The sequence below is a fragment of the Oncorhynchus masou genome, chromosome 22, assembly GCF_036934945.1.
Source record: "Oncorhynchus masou masou isolate Uvic2021 chromosome 22, UVic_Omas_1.1, whole genome shotgun sequence".
Lineage (NCBI taxonomy): Eukaryota > Metazoa > Chordata > Actinopteri > Salmoniformes > Salmonidae > Oncorhynchus > Oncorhynchus masou.
Window position 1 is genome coordinate 37,676,572 of NC_088233.1, and position 20,036 is coordinate 37,696,607.

The 20,036-nt window shown below is 42.1% G+C and overlaps 2 protein-coding genes across 2 annotated transcripts in view; one reads left to right on the forward strand and one right to left on the reverse strand.

Annotated features, from left to right (window-relative positions):
- zgc:173742 (DNA topoisomerase I, mitochondrial) overlaps nt 1-16,279 on the forward strand; it is a 33,278-nt gene extending 16,999 nt beyond the window's left edge. Inside the window, exons 11-20 of the mRNA XM_064930074.1 lie at nt 140-327; nt 3,910-4,054; nt 8,844-8,987; nt 9,142-9,327; nt 11,489-11,557; nt 14,241-14,355; nt 15,161-15,288; nt 15,417-15,514; nt 15,606-15,755; nt 15,922-16,279. Coding sequence (XP_064786146.1) covers nt 140-327; nt 3,910-4,054; nt 8,844-8,987; nt 9,142-9,327; nt 11,489-11,557; nt 14,241-14,355; nt 15,161-15,288; nt 15,417-15,514; nt 15,606-15,755; nt 15,922-16,024 — 1,326 coding nt within the window. The 3' untranslated portion in view covers nt 16,025-16,279. The remainder of the gene's footprint in view (nt 1-139; nt 328-3,909; nt 4,055-8,843; nt 8,988-9,141; nt 9,328-11,488; nt 11,558-14,240; nt 14,356-15,160; nt 15,289-15,416; nt 15,515-15,605; nt 15,756-15,921) is intronic.
- Nucleotides 16,280-17,903: 1,624 nt separating this feature from the next.
- On the reverse strand, nt 17,904-19,953 carry hsbp1b (heat shock factor binding protein 1b). The gene is made up of 4 exons (XM_064928946.1): nt 19,770-19,953; nt 19,194-19,260; nt 18,587-18,713; nt 17,904-18,044 (listed from the first exon to the last, which is right to left on the reverse strand). The coding sequence occupies exons 1-3, from the start codon at nt 19,812-19,814 to the stop codon at nt 18,589-18,591; spliced, it is 237 nt and encodes a 78-aa protein (XP_064785018.1). The 5' UTR covers nt 19,815-19,953; the 3' UTR covers nt 17,904-18,044; nt 18,587-18,588.
- Nucleotides 19,954-20,036: the final 83 nt, after the last annotated feature.

The window sequence follows — 20,036 nt, forward strand, 5'->3', positions numbered from 1 at the left end:
GCGATTACTCAAGGTAGATCTAAATGGCTATTTCAATATTGGATTGAGTGTAATTGCTATGGATACAGAATATTATGAGAGTCAAGGGGGTTCATAGCATTATTGGCATAGCTGATAACCAATATATATTTCATTCCAGGTGATGAAAGAGGCAAATCAGAAGATAGTGGAGGAGTATGGCTTCTGTATACTGGACCACCACCGGGAACGCATTGGCAACTTTAAGATTGAGCCGCCAGGTCTCTTCCGAGGACGGGGGGAGCACCCCAAACAAGGCATGCTTAAGAAGAGGATCCAGCCGGAGGACGTCATCATCAACTGTGAAAAGTGAGACTTGCTCCGATCAGAACATGAATGGCTAGTAAAGGGGAGGTTTCAGAAGTGAAAAGAGTTAATAAAAGGGAAGGTTACTGCCTGGAGAAACACTATGGAACAGTCCCACAACAGGTTTGGATGTGCAATATTCATCCCCTCCATTAGGTTTAGTAGTTGTACCTAGAGGAAGACCACAGTATGGTAGTTCGCCACACTTCTCCACTCCTCCAAGAACTGTGTCTCTTGACATTATGATCCAAGTCTGTGATTAACCTCCCAGTCATAGGTCTAGATTAGTGTCAGCTAAGGACTGATTTGTACCCTACGGAGACAGACCCTACGGAGCATAGGAGTGTCGCAATGTTTTTTGTCACAAGGGACGACTCCTTGTAGTGTGCTCCAACATTTGACATGCTTCCGTGTCACATGAAAATTGTAAAGTGCTGTATCACTCCTTGTGTAGAAGTGGGGGCAGTGTTGTGTAGGCAGTGAAGCTCTCTTGGTTCCTTCAAAACATGACATTCTATTTTTAGCTGATATGGTAGTGAATACATTCAAGCAGCATATTAAACTGGGATAATGTTGTCGGTTACACCGGCAAGTATAGAAATATTTGCCAGGGCATATTTCATTATAAATCTGATTATTTCACATGGCGATATGGGAAGCTAATCTCCTTCAAAACCACTTCAAGATTGCTGTCTTGGTTTAGCTTGGCATTAAATAAGCATCTTATTTTGCATTGGTAACCAAATATAATCTGTGACTGCTCAAACCTTAAAATATTCCACCAAACTGACTTGTTGCAGATAAAATCAGTGCGTTATGACAGTGCACACAAAATCCACTTTTTCACTAAAGTTTTCATGTAACATAAAAAAAATAAAACTTGAATGTGTTTCCATCACATTTTCAACTCTACCGATAGTTTAGTCACAAACTGTTGCGTTAAATAGGATTTGTGCACAAACAGGTCACAGATACAGTGTGTAGGCTGTGCGGGTAGGCTAGATTTACATGAGGTAATTATGGATAAGAGCGAGAATATTTAAATGTGTCAAGCATCGATCATCATGCCACCAGAATATAAGACCTTCGATATTTATACCGTTCACTTTCACCACCCTGTGAAGTTCATTGTTTTATTTCTTCTGTAGCCTAATAAACTGAGGGTTTCCCGAGTTGTAGTGGGAGGACCACATATCATCGTGTGACTTAAAGTTTACTTCGATATGATGGTCATTAGTGTTGGGCCAGTAACCGAAAGGTTGCTGGATTGAATCCCGAGCTGACAAGGTAAAAATCTGTTCTGCCCCTGAGCAAGGGATTTAACCCCCTGTTCCCCGGGCACCGAAGACGAATGTCGACTATTGCAGCCCACCGCACCTTTCTGATTTAGAGGGCTTGGGTAAAATGAGGAAGACTCATTCAGTTGTACAACTGACTAGGTATCCCCCTTTCCCGTTATATCAATGTGTACGCATAAAGGCATTTCCACCGCCATTTATCGCATACTCCATTTTACCGACACAACAAGATCCCACCATGTCAAACAAACAAATGATTTGTCTGCATTTAAATTGTACTTTAAACTTACTGTTTCCATCACAGCTATCGTGATTTATTTGTATACGGTAGGACTGTACTTTCATAACAGTGGATGAAAACATGGTTTGATAATGAAATTATGACATTTTTTTAGCTGTTATGGATGTGAATACATTGAATATAAAATTAGGATAACGTAGGTTACACTGCCAAGTATAACGATATTTACCAGGGAATATTATTTAATTATGAATCAGATTATTTCACATGGATATTTGGGAAGCTAAGAGGCCAGCTAGCCTGCTGTGTTTAGCCAACTTGCTAGTAAGGGAAGACGAGACTCTTCTTTTGCTTTCACCACAAATAAGACACAAGAAAATCTGTCACCCCCTTGGGAATGTTGTTTTTTTGGGAGTCTGGACCAGCACAGTATTATGTTACCAAAAGGTGCACTTTGCTCAAAGAAATCTGACTCCACCCAGCACATGCAGATCTATGCATGTGAAGCTTGTAGAGGGCTTTGGGGTCTTTATGTAAATCAGCAAGCACCGCAGTAGTCAGGGTTAAACTTCAGCCCATGTGTAATGATCTTCACTAGTTAACACAGGCACAAAATCATAAACCTTGCCTATTTTTACAATTTCTCTTAATGTAATTTTAAACCTAACCGTAAAGGGAAACTTCACAATTTTTCAACTTCATATTCATCATCCGGCAGGGTAGCCTAGTGGTTAGAGCATTGGACTAGTAACCGAAAGGTTGCAAGTTCTAATCCCCGAGCTGACAAGGTACAAATCTGTCGTTCTGCCCCTGAACAGGCAGTTGACCACTGTTCCTGTTCCGACATTGAAAATAAGAATTTGTTCTTAACTGACCTTTTTATTAGTAAAATAAAGGTAAAATAAATAAAATAAAAATCCCCACCACCCCAACATCAACATATGTGAAAATGGTGCGTTTCTATGTGTTGTAGTAAAATAAAAAAAATATGAGTAAGCATTGTCTACTAATTAGTTGATGCCATTGTAAACACTTATATTTCAGTCTTTTTTACTACAAAACATAAAGGTGCCATTTTCAGACTGTATGTATGTATGTATGTATGTGTATGTGTGTGTGTACACCCCTTCAAATGAGTGGATTCGGCTGATGGGGGTATAAAATCGAGCACACCGCCATGCAATCTCTATAGACAAACATTGTCAGTAGAATGGCTTTGTCAGTAGAAGAGCTCAGTGACATTCAACGTGGCACCGTCATAGGATGCCACCTCTCCAACAAGCCAGTTTGTCAAATTTCTGCCCTGCTAGTCTTCCCCTGTCAACTAAGTGCTGTTATTGTAAAGTGGAAACCTCTAGGAGCAACCACGGCTCAGCTGCGAAGTGGTAGGCCACCCAAGCTCCCAGAATGGGACCGCCGAGTGCTGAAGCGCGTAGCGTGTAAAAAATTGTCTGTCCTTGGTTGCAACACTTACTACTGAATTCCAAACTGCTTCTGGAAGCAACGTCAGCACAAGAACTGTTTGTCTGGACCTTGGCCAAGCAGCCACACACAAGCCTAAGATCACCATGTGCAATGTCAAGCATTGGCTGAAGTGGTGTTAAGCTTGCCACCATTGGACACTCGAGCAGTGGAAACGCGTTCTCTGGACTGATTAATCTCGCTTCACCATCTGGCAATCCAACAGATGAATCTGGGTTTGGCGGATGCCAGGTGAACGCTGATTGCATAGTGCCAACGGTAAAGTTTGGTGGAGGAGGAATAATGGTCTGCGGCTGTTTTTCAGGGTTCGGGCCCTTCGTTCCAGTGAAGGGAAATATTTATGCTACAGCATAGAATGACATTCTAGACGATTCTGTGCTTCCAACTTTGTGGCAACAGTTTTTAAATTTATAAATAATAAGTTTAGGCATAAGGGAAATAACTTTAAGATCATGAATTTTTAACACAGCCAAAATTGTCTATCATAGTTATCTAGTGGAAACCCTGTGTAATGCTGTATCTCATGCCTACAGTATCTGACCCTTGACCTCTCCACCCCCTTAGAAAGTCTTGTATCCCAGAGCCCCCTGCTGGTCACCACTGGAAGGAGGTTCGCCATGACAACACAGTGACCTGGCTGGCCAGCTGGACTGAGAATGTTCAGGGCTCCTGCAAGTATGTCATGCTCAACCCCAGCTCCAAACTCAAGGTATGAGGCATGTTTTTCAAATATTACCCTATGAGCTCTGGAGTCTCCTGATTTTTATTTTCTGTCTGATAATTCATTGCACCCAACTGGTATCCCAGATCTAAATAAGTCTTGAATGGGGGGAAAAAAGCAGTGCAACTGGCTTCGATGTCCAGATTTGAATTTGCGGAACATAGGTTGTCAGGGTGGTGCTGTAACTGCCTACAACAATTGTCTGCAAAGTAACCATTCCCATATACAGTGCCTTAAAGTATTCATACCCCTTTTTGATGTGTTACAGCTTGAATTCAAAATTGATTGACTTAGTTTTACTCACCCATCTACACACAATACCCCATAATGGCAGTGAAAACATGTTTGAAAATGAAATGCTGAAATATTTCATTTAAATATGTATTCACACCCCTGGGTCACATTTGACAGCTATAATAACTGTCAATCTTTTGGGTAAGTCTCAAAGAGCTTTCCACACCTGGATTGTGAAAAATTTGCCCCTTTTTTTTTTTTCTTAAAAAAAATAAATTCTTCAAGCTCTGTCAAATTGGTTGTTGATCATTGCTAAACAACCATTTAAGTCTTGCCATAGATTTTCAAGTAGATTTAAGTCAAACTATAATTTGGCCACTTAGGAACATTCACTGTTTTCTTGGTAAGCAACTCCAGTGTCGATTTGGCCTTGTGTTTCAGGTTATTGTTCTGAAAGGTGAATTAATCTCCCAGTGTCTGGTGGAAAGCAGACTGAACCAGGTTTTCCTCTAAGATTTTGGCGGTGCTTAGTTCCGTTTCTTTTTTCCTGAAAGTCCCCAGTCCTTAACGTTTACAAAGATACCCATAAGATGACGCAGCCACCACTATGCTTGAATATATGGACAGTGGAACTCCGTAATATGTTTGGGGCATATCAAATACAACTCTTTGTATTCAGGACAAAAAGTGAATTGCTTAGCCACATTTTTTTGCCGAATTCATTTAATGCCTTGTTGCAAACAAGATGCATCTTTTGTAGGCTTGGGCAATATTACCGGGGTATTTCAAAATACAGACTGTGATTTTCAATACTGCTTCGCAGGGGCTGCGTGGGGTGGTGGGGGGTGCTACGGCACTGCTTATAAGTGAAGTATAACTACAGTACCAGTCACCTACTCATTCAAGGGTTTTTCTTAATTTTTACTATTTTCAACATTGTAGAATAACAGTGATGACATCAAAACTATGGAATAACACCACAATCATGTAGTAAACAAAAAAGTGTTAAACAAATCAAAATAATATTTTATTTTCAAAATAGCCACCCTTTGCCTTGATGACAGCTTTGCATACTATTGGCATTCTCTCAATCAGCTTCATGAGGAATGCTTTTCCAACAGTCTTGAAGGAGTTTCCACATATGCTGAGCACTTGTTGGCTGCTTTTCCTTCATTCTGCAGCCCAACTCATTCCAAACCATCTCAATTGGTTTGAGGTCGGGTGATTGTGGAGGCCAGGTTATCTGATGCAGCGTCCACCACTCTCCTTTGTCGAATAGCCCTTACACAGCCTGGTGGTATGTTGGGTCATTGTCCTGTTAAAATCAAATGATAGTCCAACTAAACGCAAACCAGATGGGATGGTGTATCGCTGCAGGATGCTGTGGTAGCCATGCTGGTTAAGTGTGGCTTGAATTCCAAATAAATCACTCACCGTGTCACCAGCAAAGCACCCCACATCACACCACCACCCCATGCTTCACGGTGGGAACCACATGAGATTTTCCATTTCGCTACCCTGTTTCTCACAGACACAGAGGTTGGAACCAAACATCTCAAATTTTGACTCATCAGACCAAAGGACCGATTTCCACCGGTCTAATGTCCATTGCTCATGTTTCTTGGCCCAAGCAAGTCTTCTTATTATTGGTGTCCTTTAGTGGAATGTTAGTTAAAAAGACATAGCCTAGTGGTTAGTGTTGGGATCTGTCGTTCTGCCCCTGAGCAAGGCAGTTAACCCAGTGTTTCCTGGGCGCCGATTATGGCAACCTCTGATTCAGAGGGGTTGGGTTAAATGCGGAAGAGAACTGAATCCATCTCTTTCCCCTCCTTTAAAACATTTAATTAGCACCCTTTGTGTGCTTTTCCGGTAATACCCTGGTATGGTACAGAAACGGTATGACGATATGAGAATCTGGATACCTCCCAACCTTAATGTTTTGGAATATTTTTTTTCTTTACTGGCTTCATTTTCACTGTCATTTAGGTTAATATTGAGGGAGTAACCACAATGTTGATTCATTCCTCAGAGTTTAATGGCTGTGATATGAAAAAAAAACCTATTTTAAAGTCACCAATTGCCTCATGGTGAAATTCCTTAGGTTTCCTTCCTCTCCGGCAACTGAGTTAGGAAAGTCACCTGTATCGTTGTAGTGACTGCATGTGTTGATACACCACCCAAGGTGAAATGAATATCTTCACCATGCTCAAAGTGATATTCATTGCCTGCTTTAAAAATATATAATGTATCCACCAATTGGTGCCTTTCTTTGAGAGGCATTGGAAAACCTCGCTGGTCTGGGGTTGAATCTGTGTTTGAAATTCACTGCTTGACTGAGGGACCTTACAATTACCTGTATGTGTGGGGTACAGAGATGAGGTAGTCCATATACAAAAATCATGTTAACACTATTTTTGAACACAGTGAGTCCATGCAATTTATGTGACTTGCTAATCAGACTTTTACTCCCGAGCCTATTTAGACTTGCCATAACAAAAAGGTTGACATACTTGACATTTCAGCTTTTCATTTTTTATCAATTTGCAGAAATGTCTAAACATTCCACTTTGACAAATTGTCATCACTGGCCTACACACACACAATCTCTTTAATTTAAAATTCCGGCTGTAACATAACAACATGTTGATGTGAATACTTTCTGAAGGCTCTGTAGGTGTCTGCGTACGAGAGGTGTACGTGTTTTGTATGTCTTTGTCTTCGGCGCTACCAAATTCCTTAACTTGTGAGCAGAATGTTCATGGTTGCCTTTTAAGAATGAGCCAATCGGAATGGAGAACAGGCTACCATTGTGTGTGTGCAGTTGTAAGAATCTAACAGATATTTCAATCAATTTAGTTTATCGGAACCTCTAAGAAAGCACAAGTAATTTTATTGCAATGGCCTTCAATATCTCCAATGCCACAAAGTGGTAGCCTTGTGGCATGTTCATGGGTAAAACATACAGCAAAACATGTATCAGAAACCCAAGGCTAGTTGTTAGTCTTTCCAATTGTCCTGAACAATGTTTTATAAGATATATAGTTGATGACCTTCCATTCATTCAAGCACGCACAGATTGCCATAGAGTGCATTTGCTTGCTTCGTACAGTTAGGAAAATGACTCTCAATTTGATCTCGAAATTGCTTCAATTATTTACATAGATTCTGTTTGAAAACTGCATGGCCATTATGATTAGGTTCTGCAGCTGTTGAAATGTTTAGTTTCTTTTGTCATAGAGCAGTTGGGTGTATGTTGTACTGTATTTTACCAAGGCATATTGAATAGAGCAAACCTTTTGAGTTTAAGTTGAGGGTGTGATTTGTGCTTTTGAATAGTTGAATAGGCCTAGAAGTCATACTGAGAACTTCTGAAGCTTTGTCTATTGTGAACAATTGTTATGATTTTTAAGGATAGGTCTGTGGGGAGCACATGTTTAGAAGCCATTTTCTTTTGTGTTGCTTGAGAGGAACATGTCGGGATTCAGTGCAATTTGTCACCTTTGTTGTGTTAAGTGGTGTATATGGATCAGAGGTGTGTGTGTGTGTGTGTGCCTGTGATTCAAATCGCCATCTCTCCACCACTGCTTAGTGAGAGAAGTATGCATTGAGATTTGTTGGGGAAAGCGGGTTCTGCTGCTGAGAGATCAGATGGAGATGAACTGGTCTTTGACCATGATGTTTACAGGACATGTAAACCCACTCCGTATCCAACCTTTCATCTCCACTGTGGTGATGGTCTGCTCTGCTCCATCTCCCTGGAGTCTTTCAGAGATTAACAAGGTTACTCAGAGGCTTAAAATAAACAGTCCCCTCTTCTCCATCACTATCCAACCCATACAACTCCCACAAATCTCTTCCTCTACTGCATTTCTGAAGGATTCCATTTAATGACAATCTGCCAATACACAGAGGGAAATAAACTAGTACTAGGGTCCATGATTCTTCTCTCTCTCTCACTGTTCACTACCTCTCATTCCCTCACAATCAAATCGGAATGGAATATCAACATGGCTCGTTCCTGAGCTGAGCTTCTTGGTCCTCTCAGATCACCATCTCCTCTCTTCCCTTCCTCCTTCCACATACCTCCTCCCTACTCGTATCTCCCAGTTCTATATTTTGAAGGTTAAGTTACTCCACAATTTGTCGCCATGACGTTGCGGTGGTGGCAACAGCGAGATGGGAGTCAGGTTGTGTGGGGCTAGCTAATTAAACAGCCGCTGGCTAGCTCTACACTACTACGCAAACACAATGTCACCCTTTCTGACTGGCTCTCTCCATTAGACATTTAACAGGTTAGACACGTGGAAGAATAGGATTACTAGACACATGACTATGAATACATTGTTTTAGCCACAATCTCATGAAATACTAAAAGGGCTATGATTGAGTGTTGGCCCTCGGTTGTAGCAAGTGCAAGGCTTTTGAATGGAATGAGAAGGCACTGCCTGGAGGCTGCACCTTACCATGTAATAAAACCCATGTGGAGAGACGATGTAAAGAAGATGTGACCAGTGTTCCTAAGGCTCAGTGTTGTGGTTCCCAGGGTGAGAAGGACTGGGAGAAGTATGAGGTGGCCCGCCGGTTGAAAGGCTGTGTGAATGGGATCCGCCAGCAGTACCAGCAGGACATCAAGTCCAAACAGATGGAGACCCGCCAGAGAGCTGTGGCCCTTTACTTCATAGATAAGGTCTGTCTCTCTGTGACCCTCCTCTGCCATACACAGGTTGATGGGTATTAAACCACAGCCAAGGGAAAATGTAAATACTCCAGTTCTTTAGTCAGTCACCCCATTCTGCCAGACCATATCCCCTGTGTATGCTAACTCTGGTGGTTTCCTCCAGCTGGCCCTGAGAGCGGGTAACGAGAAGGAGGAGGGCGAGACGGCGGACACGGTGGGCTGCTGCTCCCTGAGGGTGGAGCACATCACCCTCCACGACCTGCTGGAGGACAAGGAGTGTGTGGTGGAATTTGACTTCCTGGGTAAAGACTGTATCCGCTACTACAACAAGGTCCCCGTCACCAAGAGGGTAAGGAGCCAGCAGCCTCAGTACTACTAACAAGGTTCCCGTCACCAAGAGGGTAAGGAGCCAGCAGCCTCAGTACAGCTAACAAGGTTCCCGTCACCAAGAGGGTAAGGAGCCAGCAGCCTCAGTACTACTAACAAGGGATGTCTGAAATTGCACCCTAAATGTACTACTTTTGGCCAGGCAGTCGGAGTAGGTGCCCTGGTGTGGAGGACTGTAGAGCACCCTGGGGAGAGCTTTTAAATTGAGGAATATGCCAACACTAAAACCCAAAAGACTGCTTTGTGTGTTCAAGATAAAGTATTGACGAAAAAATGTATCCCAAAACTTGTCGACTCAAACTTTTAACTGATTTTCCCATCATGCCCAATATTAAACGACCATCATTTCTATAAAATATGACCTATCATTAAAGCTGGAATCCTTAATGGTGAAACAGCCACATCCGGTGTCGATATTGCAAACAACGAACACTGTTTTTTTTCCCCCCTTGGACATCAAGGCACATGCGATAGAAGAGCACAATATGTGATGCTATTTTGTATCATTTTTCCCATGCTGTGCTATGGTCAGCTTGGACGCAAAAACAACGGTGGTGCAGCGACCAGTGTCCCCGTTTCCCGCTACTGCAGATTGCATCTTTAGTTACAATATGAGTGAAATACCTAATTTCCATTCTTTGGAAGGAAAACTATGTTAAAAAGCAGCTTTTCTGTGTTTCAATGGTGTGTGCACACTCCAAAAACAGAATGGTGTGGGTGTATACCGGTCATAATTTAAATGAATGACAAGTAAACAGCTCAGCCAAAGAGCCATCTCGGACATAATGTTACACGAGGAAATGGTCTGTTTGAGATGCAAGTTTGAGGTGTGTTTAAAAAATAATAAATAATAAAAAATCTCAATGTATGCTTTGGCCACATGAATATAGGCCAAGTCCACATTATTTGTGTACGAGTTAACAGAATGAGTTTTTAAAAGGTGAGATTTTCAAAGGATAGTTATGTTACTTTAAATCCATCAAAGCAATTCTGACACCAAAAAAAAAACAGAATAGAGAAATGTATTTTTCAATTTTCGCCTGGTTCCGTTCTGTGTTCTGCCAAGCAGCTGCCTGTCAGGTGGAAATGAGGCTAAACAACATTAGCTGGTGAGTGTCAGGATTCAGCTCCAGTATGATTCAACCATGATTCCACCATGCTTCCACCATCTCCAAGATCGAATAGGAAATGTTGCACCTGACAGACAGTTCTTTTTTTTTTTTTTTTTTTTTTTGGCAGAAGGTGTAATTATTCAAATGAGAGTATATTTAAAAGCAACACATCAGGTAAAGTTAATGAGTGTTCTGAATATTTTAGCATGTTTATTCTGAGGGAAGGGGATAGATAGCTGGTTAAGTTCAGATTAGATGGAAGGAATTCTCATTCCAGCTCCATGGGAGAGGATGATGAATTGCAATGCAAAAGTGTTGGATAGCCAGATCATCACAATCATTCATTATCTGTTTACCAAGCTTCACTTGCCAGCATCTGCATTCTGTGTCCGGTCACTTTGCTTATCATCGCAACAGAATTTATAATGTTGAACCACCATACTGCTGCATTCTCCTATCAAACATAGCTGTGTCGTAGACATCTGTTCATACATAAACAGCCTGTGATGAGTGCAGACTGTTGCCATGTTTTCAGGTCCATCCTGATGACACCGACACATTGGTTGATCAATCAGCCGTTGTCTCTGTTGCTCCACTCCAGACACTGAGTCTGGAATAAATCTTTCCAAATCCTCACGCGTCCATCCGTTCATCACAGGCTCTTATTTCCCTATTAATTTAGTTCTGGCACAAGAATAAATTGTCATTCAAATCAGTCTGTTTTGAAAAGCAACACATCTGCTACCATTAATTAGTTCCTTGCATATTTTAGCTGGTTTATTTCGAGCAGGAGGAAAACAGGACTTCTTGGAAATGTCAAATATAATTGAGTGGATCATTTTTCCTCTCTCCCCTGTGAGCTGGAAGAATGGGGTAGACAGCCCTGGGCTCTCCTATCATGATCAGTGTGTAGACTAGCTGTGAGCAGCGGTTTCTGGTCTGGAGGTCTAGGACTGACAGGGTGGGATGTAAAACCAGTCTCTTTGTGTTGTCCTTGTTTTGTTTATCCAGGTGTTCAAGAACCTCACGCTCTTCATGAAGAATAAGGAGCCTGGAGACGACCTGTTTGATCGCCTCAACGTGAGTCGCACAGAACCAGTCTGGCTTGTTTATCTCAACATGTAAAAAAGAAAACATCCCTCACAGCATGTTGCTGTGCTGTAGACGGCTGTAGCCTGACGATATGGTAAAGCCCAGTGAGTGACCGTAACAGCCGTAAGTGTGAATTTAGCCTCAGAGAACCCACTCCATCCCGCTGTGTGTTTGCCTTGTAGCCTCTGTCTACTCCCAGCCTCTCCGGTGCCTTAAAGGGAGAGCGGGAAGGCAAAGAGGCCAATATTGGGTGGGTGGATTATATATAAATCCTCTGTCCTTTCACCTCTCCTTTCGGCAGAAGGAAGGCATCGTCGCCAGGCAGTGGAGCAGGTCTTGCCCGGTGGCCAAGGTTATTGCTATGATTGGTGTGAAATGACATGGTTGTGATCTGCTCCTGAGAGGCGGGCGGGGGGCCTCCTTTGTGACCTATGGCATCAGGAAATGGAGGGGCATGTTGGAGGGCGAAATGTTAATCGCTGCTCTGAGCCGAGCTGATTGACACTTTTTAAAAGGCCAGGTGAGCGGGTGGGAGATGATGTAAGCACCAGCCACGGAAGAAATTGGTACAGGCTCTAACTGCCTTCCCTCCACCACGTTTAGCTGGGCCAGGCTGGAGACCTGCTACAGACAGTAAAAGGGTCTGTGTGACTGTCAGTGTGCATGTACAGTAGCCTATATAAAGGAACCGCAGTGGGTAGTACAGTACATGTCTGACTCAACCTTGCTACCGGAGTGAGTGGTCGGTTCAAACTTCTACCTCCCGTGTGGCTGAGTTGGTAGAGCATGTCACTTGCCAAGCCACGGTTGTGGGATCAATTCCTACAGGGGACCGGTATTGAAAAACTATGGGGAAAATTAACACATGTTTTGCTCACTACTGCAAGTCTGTTAAATGACTAAAACGTCAATATATTCAGGCTGAGGACTAGGGAGTGTGTAATATGGAGTTTATATGTTAGCATCCCACCATCAGCAGCTTCTCAAACCCTTGTGATGTACCAGTCCTGCTGTTCATACCTTCTCCATGGCATTCTTGACCCTTTATCTCTGGCAGTCAGAGCAGGTTCAGGGAGAACATAACACAACCAGAAAGTAGCTGACCACAAGGCTAGGCTGAGGTCTCTGCAGTCCAGAGCCATGGTATCAGTGAAGGCCAGATGGATGTGGTCTGATACGTCTCCCCTCCATCCATCGCCTCTGTCAAGACTTCTGTCAGGGGTCAATATCACTACACACCTGGATGCTCACAGATAGCAGATCACACCTGTCTGTATACACACACACACACACACACACACACACAAAAACTCAGTGTGAGAACAGGTAAGAGAGAAGCTCCTGCTGTTAGTGTAACACCTAACCACTGTCATGACACCAGCATGTACAGGACAACATTTGACCCCCATATTCACAGCCAGTGTCATTATAGTCTCTGCAAGGGCAGGAAGACAATTAAGGACGAATTAAGAATGCAGATGTGTGTGTTTGATGGCATCCTGGGTTTTGGGCTCCCCCAGTGGGTGAGGAATGGGTGGAGGGGTATGAGGGTTCTATCCAGCAGCCTCCCTGTATGAGGGGAAGGGAGCGATGGGTGTGTCCTGAGTGACCCAGGTCTGTCTGCGGTTTGAGATGTTCATTATACCAGCATCACCCTTACTCCACAACACTGTCGTGCTCTAGGATCTCACGTGGATTGCTTTAGTTAATTCATCGTCTATACACACACCCATGTGACACCCATGTGATTGTGTGTACTGGGTGTCATTACAGCTGTAGACCTCTGCTCTTAGCCTCCAATGGATATTTTGTTATTTTATATATATTTTTTTTGTTTACCAGAAGTGTCTATCAAGAGCAACTTACAGGAGCAATTGGGGTCAAGTGCCTTGCTCAAGGCTTTTTTTCAATGATTCGAACAAGCAACCTTTCGGTTACTGGCCCAACGCTCTTAACCGTTAGGCTACTTGCCACCCTGTTATTGGTGAGGAGAGCCTTACTGTGTGGTGGTGCAGTTAATGGAAATGTCTTGTCTTTTAGGCAGATCTAACTATTTAAGTCAGAGGAAAGTAATATGATGGCCCTTTTAATCCTTATTCTGAATGATGATAATGCAGAGACAGTATTTTTCATTTTCTTCCTTTTTTTGTTAAAGGTCCAATGCAGATTTAAAAATAATAATAATTTGATATCAAATAATTTCAGGGTAACAATTCAGTACCTTTATGTGATTGTTTTCAATTAAAATGGTCAAAAAGAAACATCATCTTTAGAAAATAGCAATCTTTCAAGCTAGATTTGGACAGGGACTGTCGGAGTGGAAAACTGAACTAGCGGTTATTGGCAGAGGTTTGGAACCCTCTTTCTTATTGGTCTATTAATTAACTAATTAAACGCCATACCACAGACAGGCTGGAATTTCAGCCTGTCTATTCATAGTTGTGACACTAAAAGGGCATTATTTCACAATTTCATGGTATTATTCCAACCTCAGTGAGGGAAAATATATAAAACAGGGAAATCATGTTTTTGACTACTACTCTGGGCCTTTTATGGAAGACTGAGTTCAAACATCAGGACTATACTGCCATCTAGTGTTTCTGGACATACTTTTTCACACCTGTCTCGATCCAATCCTCGATTCTTGCGTATGTGTGTCTCCTCCCTCCAGACGTGCTTGTTGAATAAGCACCTGTCATCCCTGCTGCCTGGCCTGACTGCTAAGGTATTCAGGACTTTCAACGCCTCCATCACCCTGCAGGAGCAGCTCCAACAGCTGTCCAATAGTACGTCCCCCAAACACCACACATACATTTACATGCCATCCTTACAGGTGCACCTGTTTTTTATTTATTTATTTTTATAGCATTTCTTTACCAGACATGTCCATCAACCTGTTCAAATGTCTGAATGCAATGGCTGTGTTTAGAACTCTTGCAAGACCCCGCTATGGAGCTGCATCTCATGCCCTGTCTGTTAATTTCAGCAGTGACTCATTCCTTTAGAACACTGTTGTGTATCTCGGTCCCAGCAGGTTCTGTGTTCACTCAGTGTTAGTGTCCCTGCGAGCAGTATGTTGGCTGAGATTCTCTCAGCGTGCTTAGTTATTACATTGTTAGTCCCTATGTTTCGCTGGGGCCCAGTATCTCCCTCCCCTCTTTCCCCTCTCATGGTGGGATGTTTCTCTCTGGATGGCTACTGAGATTAAATCTGTTCAGTGTGGGTAGCAACCTCCTAATTAAATTAGACATGTGCATGTGTTCAAAGGCAAGCAGGTGCAAGTGACTAAGAGCTGTGTTGGGGAAGAGTACATTGGCCAGGGGGAGGGTCTCTGGAGGTACAGAAAGGAAATGGAGTGCTCCCTGGTGGTCTGGTCATCAAACATTCGCTCACCCCTCTCTGCACATTAAAAGTTTGATAGACCAACCATGGACAAGAGGGCTTCCTGCCTCCTGCTCTGTATATATTGCTTGAATTAATTAAGCCATCCACTTGTAATGACCAGTGAGCTTATGTATTTCCAATGAGCTAAGGTATTAACTCTACTCACCACCAACATTCATAGTCCTTTGTTCCCCTGTTGCTACACAGTGAAAGACAACCTGGCAGAGAAGCTGCTCTCCTACAACAGGGCCAACCGAGCTGTTGCAGTTCTGTGTAACCACCAGCGGGTGCCGCCAAAGACCTTCGATCAGTCTATGGCCAACCTCCAGTCCAAGGTGAGGGGGATCAACAGATACTTGATACATAGATAAACCGAGGGATGATATGATGGTGATGTTGTCGTGTCCTATTTTAGCTCAATGTTTACTTCAGTCTGCCCTCTCTCTTCATACACCACTTCCAGATTGATGGCAGGAGGGAGCAGTTGGCCCTGGCCAAGAGTGAGCTGAAGCTGGCCAAGAAGGAGGTCAAAGCTCACAGTTCAGACAGCAAGCTGCAGGCGTGAGTTGTCCTTACTGGCAGCAAACAGACAGGGAATATTATTGCTCAACAGGGCAGACAATGTTCAGACTGAACTCCTGTGTGTGTTCAGGGTGGTGGAGCGTAAGAAGAAGGCTGTGCAGCGCTGTGAGGAGCAGCTTATGAAGATGGAGGTTCAGGCCACAAACCGAGAGGAGAACAAGCAGATCGCACTGGGCACCTCCAAACTCAACTACCTGGACCCGCGCATTAGCGTGGCCTGGTGAGGGTGCATACACACACACACACACACACACACACACAGGTCTGAAATATGACACTATGTGCATCTGACACCTAAATGATGTATTCACATGAATTTACAACATACATTATTATCCAGTTATTAATGTTGTGCATTATTTTCTTATGTTTTGCCCTCACCATAGGTGTAAGAACATGCAGGTGCCCCTGGACAAAATTTATAATAAATCTCAGAGGGATAAATTTGCCTGGGCTGTTGACATGACCGAGGCAGATTTTATATTCTAAGTCAGCCTCTACCCTTTAGTTCTACCTAAATGTAAAGACTGGGAGGCAGGTTTTATCCTTTGGTTTTAACTGCCCATGTGTTGAACAACAGAATCCTTGAATTTTTCACACCACTTCACAGCAAGATTTTTCCAAGTTTAATTGTTGTATTGCTGTTGGTACTTTAAAAAAAAAAGTTTACTATTGTTAATGGTAAACCAAGATGATCTTATGGAATGTATGGATAATGTTTCCTTTTATAAACATTTAATAAAGTTTCTTAAGAAAAGAATGGCAAAGCCTCTTCTGTATTTTTTTGCATGTCATCTCCTCTGCCTTTAGCATGTCTCACTGAAGATCATGAATGGATGAGATCACCAGTCATAGGGCCATGTGGATGGAGTGATGTCAGGTGTGACTTGGTGTGCAATGTAAAGAGTCAGGAATTGAAAGTGTAAGGGTCTGATTGTTGTTTAGTCAAGATGACCTCTAGTGCAGGGATCAGCAACTATACTGAACAAAAATATAAATGCAACCATTTCAAAGATTTTACTGAGTTACAGTTAATATAAGGAAATCAGTAAATTGAAAACTTCATTAGGCCCTAATCTATGGATTTCACATGACGGAATACAGATACCTTTAAAAAAGGAATGGCTCATGGAGCACGACACATCTCCTTCAGAAACTGGAACACGCTGTCGTACACGTTGATCCAGAGCATCCCAAACATGATCTATGGGTGACATTTCTGGTGAGTATGTAGGAACTGGGACATTTTCAGCTTCCAGGAATTGTGTATAGATCCTTGTGACATGGAGCCGTGCCTCATCATGCTGAAACATGAGGTGATGGTGACTGATAAATGGCAGGACAATGAGCCTCAGGATTTCGTCATGGTATCTCTGCGCATTCAAATTGCCATGGATAAAATGCAATTGTTCTCTGTCCGTAGCGTATTCCTGTTCATACCATAACCCAATTTGAGACATCTGTGGCATTGTGTAGTGACAAAACTGCACATTCTAGAGGCCATTTATTGTCCCCAGCACAAGATGCAGCTGTTTAATCAGCTTCTTGATATGCCACACCTGTCAGGTGGATGGTTATCTTGGCAAAGGAGAAATGCTCACTAACAGGGATGTAACTAAATTTGTGCTCAGATTTTGAGAGAAATACGTTTTTTTTTTGTGCATATGGAACATTTCTGTGATCTTTTGTTTCAGCTCATGGAACATGGGACCAACACTACATGTGGCGTCTTATATTTTTGTTCAGTGTAGATTTAGCCGCGGGCCGTTTATTTTTGTTTATTTATATATATATATATTCTTGAGCGGATGTTCTTGGCCCCCTGACCATACTTAAAAATAATTTGTAGACTTCAAATTGACCTGCAGATAAAATATTTGGTAACATTTGTAAACGATCACATCTCTATATTGTGTGTGGGAATACTTTGGAACAGATTTGTTGGAGTTGATTTGCTGTTTTTTTTTGTCTTATGTCCAACAGTATGAAATCTAACTTGGGGGCCAAATTTGGCCTATGGGGCACCAGTTAGGGAACTCTGCTCTAATGCGACACTATCCTGATGCACACATGAAGGCACGTTTCTCTGAGCCGCCTAAAGATAGGTTCAGGGCATTCAGGCTGTTTTTTAAAACAAGCAAACAAGAAACTAATATGTTGATGTATTTCCTAAGAATGAGACTGGTTTAAGATTGCTCTATTAAAGTTATTAATACAAACCAAAGTCAGTTGAATTTGGAATGCATTCTACTTGGCACAGAGTGCTGTTTATCACTGGCTTGCCTTCTGTATACTTCAATCAACCATTACTCATAGGGCTGAAAAGTTCTTAGGGAAATACACATTTTCAAATAAATCTTCAAGTCACTACATAAGAACTGTTACTTTTATTGCAATAGTCAATATAAAAAAATAACTTTACAACACGCCAAATCAAAATAATTAATGGTTACAGTGGAAAGGTGTGCTACTCCTGGAGAAAATCCTTGACATCTTGTTACTTGGCAACCTGTAATTGACACTGTTTTTTTTAGTTGGTTGAGCATACACTTATCTACTGTATGGGAGAGATGCATTAACTTTTCCAGACGGGAATTCATTTGGTAAAATGACAGCAATTTTTTTACGGTTCCTAACTGCAATCATCTACCTATAGACCTACGAAACACTTTCCATCAATTCAAGTCAAAGGAAGTTCAGAGATTCTGAATAATTCATTTTGAAATGACTTATAACTAAACAGTTGTCCATCAATTACACATTTGATCAACTTAAATTGTAGTGGCATCAAAAGGTAGGCCTAAACTATAATTTAATTTAGGCATGTAAATACTAACCATAAGACATTTTCTAAATGGTAAATACCAATGTTTGCCAGCCAGGATATTTACACAGCTTAAATTATAGATATTTTCTTTCACCTAAAATCCTAATTTTTCAAGGACTACTATTGACTTGGATACAGCGATGCGTGCCAGAAGGTGAGTACTAATGATAATTTATTGCAACATACAGAAATAGAAAACATGTATTAAGATGCTGTCAAATTACCTTCATGACCCTTGCCCTTCTTTCATCTGTGGTTCTTTCACCCCTTCTATCTCCTCCACGCCCGCCTGGGTCATGAGGTCGGCAATGTTCTTCTCCAGGTCATCAATGCGGGTGCTCATCTCATCGAGTGAACATGGTTGAGGAAGACAATGGGCCGGCCCATAATAGACCTTTGGATAACACCGACCAGTGGGCTGTGCTGGCTGGAATTTCCCTCCATAATAACATGAATGATGACCACCCACAGATATTCCCCAGACTACAACTGGTAAGACATATATCTAATGTATTCCTCCTATGCGCTACTATACTATGTTATTACCATTTCATTCTGTGCTGTAATGTATGCTACCAGAAATATTTGACGATTTAGTCTATGTAAAAAAAACAACATCAAAAGGGAGTAAAGACAGTTAGTTGTTTGGCAATATAATGGGGGTGTGACTGTATGACACCCCTATTTATAAATGGGCCTTATGATTTGAAAGATCGAGGCCCATACCAAGTTTCCTAAATATGTGGGGGATGCTGCTGTCCCCTTCCTGATCAGTGCATTTTGCTCATAACTGAAATGACAGTTCTGAGTGAAAGATGTCTGGAAGGATATTTCTCCCGATGATCTGGTCAGACATGGTCTGGAACTTGTCCTGCATCTGTTGCAGCAGCGTCTGGACCTAACAACATGAGGGCACAGTTTAGAGAGCAGTATCAACATAAAACAGGCTGATGTTATATCTAATTACCGGTATTCAATGACCAAATGTGACCATTCTTGAATGCAATTTATGAAGATGGTCCAAAAGGCAAATTAGCCTATACTGCAAGGCTGGTTTGGGGTCAATGCAGAATCATTTGGTCGAACTTTATTTAGCATGATTCAAAGCACATACAAATTGGTCGTTTTGTAATCAGTTTGTTTACACTAGCTAGCAAGCTATGCAGAATGATCATGGAAGATGAAGCTACAGCAGTAGGAGCCATTGGTGGTGATGAGCTATTTTGCTGATCGTTGTAGAGTTCGATTCACTACTCCCGAGATGTTTCATACGATCCAATGTATTGGCTACAGGCTATTGAAATCATTGGCTAATGCACATTGACAAATATCCATTCCATGCCTGGTTGAATGGTGTTAGCAATCTAATTTGGCTATCTAGCCACACTGTCATTGTAATAAACTCACCACATTAGTAAGGTCCTGAACTGACTTTGGATCGGTTTCTGCCATGTTTTTCCTGTGAACGATACTTGTGTTATGAAGTGGTGTACAATGAACTCTAACTAGCTAAAAATAGCTTTGGTTGAAATAAATTCAGGATCCCTTTCCCAACTAGCAGCTCTAGATGCAAAACACGTTGTCTCGCGAGAACACTGAAGCAGGAAACTGACGGAATGGAGGATTGTGGAACATTGAGGTTTTTTTGGTATGCAGACCTTCATAACCTGGCCA

Coding starts and splice junctions, on each gene's coding strand:
- hsbp1b (XM_064928946.1), bottom strand. CDS start 19,814: ATGGCAGAAACCGATCCAAAGTCAGTTCAGGACCTTACTAATGTG. Junction 19,261..19,769: donor TTCAGGACCTTACTAATGTG/GTGAGTTTATTA, acceptor TCATGTTGTTAG/GTCCAGACGCTGCTGCAACA. Junction 18,714..19,193: donor TGACCAGATCATCGGGAGAA/ATATCCTTCCAG, acceptor AACCATGTTCAC/TCGATGAGATGAGCACCCGC.